Source organism: Microtus ochrogaster, unplaced genomic scaffold, assembly GCF_000317375.1.
Source record: "Microtus ochrogaster isolate Prairie Vole_2 unplaced genomic scaffold, MicOch1.0 UNK41, whole genome shotgun sequence".
Taxonomy (NCBI): Eukaryota; Metazoa; Chordata; class Mammalia; order Rodentia; family Cricetidae; genus Microtus; species Microtus ochrogaster.
This window is the reverse complement of record NW_004949139.1, coordinates 1682211-1685390: the sequence shown is the minus strand read 5'-3', so window position 1 is coordinate 1685390 and position 3180 is coordinate 1682211. Positions and strand designations below refer to the sequence as shown.

Sequence of the window (3180 nt, the reverse complement as noted above, 5' to 3'; positions counted from 1 at the left end):
GATCCGCCTGCCTCTGCCTCCTGAGTGCTGGGATTAAAGGCGTGCGCCACCATCGCCCGGCTTAGATAGGGTCTTTTTAAGGCAAGACACCCCCAAGGCTATGTACTTCTGCCTTTGTCCAGTTAGGGGCCAGCATATGTCCTGAAGTACTTCCTGTCCAAGTGCATCTCCCTCGTGTGGTCAAGTAAAGCTGTGTGACTGGGCAGCCAGCCTTGTTGTCCTTAAACTACACAGCTCCTCCTCAGCTCCAAAAGTTATCTGTCCTTGGGCAAGTGGGGCTTACAGGGTAGAGGTAGTTTGTTTTATAGATCCCTTAAACATGATAATTTAAGTTTAAAATTGAGGGAAGGAGAGACAGTTCATACATTAAGATATGTTATGACCGAGTTAATTACTCCCCCCACAAAGAAACTCCTTGGAACTGGATTCCAATACAAAGCACAAGAGGGTTTTTAATATACAAACTTGAGCGAGTATAGACCACACCACCACACCAATGCCCGTGAGGGAAGAGCAGCTCTGAGCCAGGCATGGGGAGTTCATGTCCCGTGTTTAGGATTGGGTAAGGAGGGCATAGGGTAAGGTAGTTTCTGAAGCCATGGGTTAGTTTTTGGTGTGAAACACTACCAAAGAGCCGTTCTTAACAGACAAGGTATCTGCAAGGACAGCGTGCCTCCTAGGAACATCTATCTGGACCTCATTAAATTTTATGGCCCTGTTTCCTAGCTCCTAATTGGCTATTTCTAAGGTATCTATTTAAATTCTGCTATCACAGCACGTTTCAGGAGCTGAGATTGGCCCCCACTCGTTATGTAGCTTAAGATGAAGCCCTTCTTTAAAATGGAGTTTGCAAAGTTAGGGCCTCACAATAGCACTGGCTGCTCTTTCCAGAGGACACACGTGAGATTCACATGGTGGCTCATAACCATCTCTAACCCCATCCCAGGAGATCTTATGTCCTTTTCTGCCCTCTGCACCTCTGCATGCTGTGCATGAACATACATGCAGCCAAAGCACTCATACACATAAAAATAAATTATTTCTATTTATTGTTTTTTTAAAGACGGGATTTCTTAGTAGCTTTGGAGCCTGTCCTGGAACTAGCTCTTGTAGACCAGGCTGGACTCTCAGAGTGCTGGGATTAAAGGCATGTGTCACCACTGCCCGGCAAAATAAAAAAAAAATTAAAAATTATTTTTTAGAGTGGGTCAATGTGACAAATGCTTTTGGTGACTTTGTTGTATTTAGATACTCTGCATGTGGGCAGTGGAATTAAAGAAAGGCCAGCACGCCTTTAATCCCAGCACTCAGGAGGCAGAGGCAGGCAGATCTCTGTGAGTTCGAGACCAGCCTGGTCTACAGAGCTAGTTCCAGGACAGGCTCCAAAGTCACAGAGAAACCCTGTCTCAAAAAAAACAAAAAAAAAAAAACAAAAAAAAAGAAAGGCCAGCTCTCGCAGTCACTGCTTCAGTGGAATAACACATTCTGGATTCTTCTATAATGCAAAAGTGGTTCTCGCTCCTTCAGCGCACAGTTGAGTTCACAGATATCTGGGAGTGAGGGAGAGTATAATGAAGCTGAAGTTAGGGAAAAAATTAGCTTTCTATCCTCCTTCAGGACTTACCTTCTTCTGGCTACCTCCTGTCTCACCATCTAGGTTTTGTTTTATTTTGATTTTTGTGGATTTTCAAAATAGAGTTTCTCTGTGTAGCCCTGGCTGTCCTAGAGCTAGCTCTGTAGACCAGGCTAGCCCCCGTCTCCCAAGCACTGGGTTTAAAGGTGTACAACACCACCTCCCTGCAGCCTGCATCACTTTTTATCAAATCTTAGAAAATTTCAGCTCTGAAACATTTGCCTCCAAGGACTTCAAGTATGGGAGTGGGCAGACTCCAATGGTTTTTGCAAATAGCCATCTCTTGTTTTTGCATTGCCTTGTTTGAGTCTCACTGAAATCGGAAAGGCCCAGACGAGTGACTGTCTCCAGGGCTGCTGGGAAGACTGAGAGGAGGAGGTGACACACTGTCCATGAGAGCAGGTACCGCCCACTGGAGCTGAGCACACTTGTGGAGGTGCTCTAACCATAGCTCTCCCCGCAGGGTCTGCCATGGCTCACCTGATGACAACACAGTTGCTGCTCCTGCTGATCTGGGTGACCGAGTGTGCCCGGGCCAGAACTGAGCTGCTCAATGTTTGCATGGATGCCAAGCACCACAAAGAGAAACCAGGCCCCGAGGACAATTTACACAACCAGGTAGGACCAGGGGTGAGGCCTGGCGTGACATGGGGCTGGTCAGGAGAGGGAGGTGTTTAGCCCCGGTCTATGGTGGAGGAGACCTCTGCTCTCTGGAACGTGGGTGACTTTGTACATATTGGCTGTCAATCGGCACTATAATGCTAGTCGCTCATCTTGGGAGCTTGCATAAACAAGGAAGTCGGCTCAGGGAGAAGTTTGGGAAATGAACAGGCAGACCATTGTGGTAGTTTTAAATGTAGGTTGAGGAAGATTCCTCTGGGGTCTCAGGGAAGAGGCTGTGCGCTGCTAACAGTTGCTCTTTTCGGTCATAGCTATGAGACTGGTTGATAAGCAACTGGAGTTGGGCATCTAGAAAACATCTGGACTAGCCCTCGCCCATGCTGGTCTGTGCTGTAACAGATGTTTGCCATAACCCATTTATTATCCAAAACCCACCTAAACATTTAGTACAGTAAGTACAATGCAGCTGTAAAGTAAAACAACAGAAGGTCAGCTCCTGGGGTGTCTGAGACAGGAGGACAGTCCAACCCTGACACTTTACAGTCAGGATCGTGTCTCAAAAAAAGCCAAAACTAAGGACCAGAGAGCTGGCTTTTACAGAATAACTATCATCCCCATAGTGGTTAACAACCATCCATAACTCTAGTTCCAGGGGTGCAGGACCCTCTTCTGAATCTGCAGGCACCAGGCATGCAGAGGTCACATGTAAAACACCTAAAGTAAATAACATTGATAAATGAATAAACAAATACATAGGGCTGGGATGTAGCTTAGTTGATAGAATACCTGCATAGCATTCTAAATAGAATCCTAGCACTACATAAAACCAGCTGTAGGGCTGGAGAGATGGCTCAGCGGTTAAGAGCATTGCCTGCTCTTCCAAAGGTCCTGAGTTCAATTCCCAGCAACCACATGGTGGCTCACAA

The 3180-nt window shown here is 46.5% G+C and overlaps 1 protein-coding gene across 2 annotated transcripts in view; it reads left to right on the top strand.

Annotated features, from left to right (window-relative positions):
• The window catches only part of Folr1 (folate receptor alpha), a 13449-nt gene that overhangs the window by 3856 nt on the left and 6413 nt on the right, over nt 1-3180 (top strand). For both annotated transcript variants that reach the window (XM_005368796.2, XM_013354345.1), the window contains exon 2: nt 2097-2251. In XM_005368796.2, the coding sequence (XP_005368853.1) occupies nt 2105-2251 (147 nt within the window). In that variant the 5' untranslated portion in view covers nt 2097-2104. The remainder of the gene's footprint in view (nt 1-2096; nt 2252-3180) is intronic.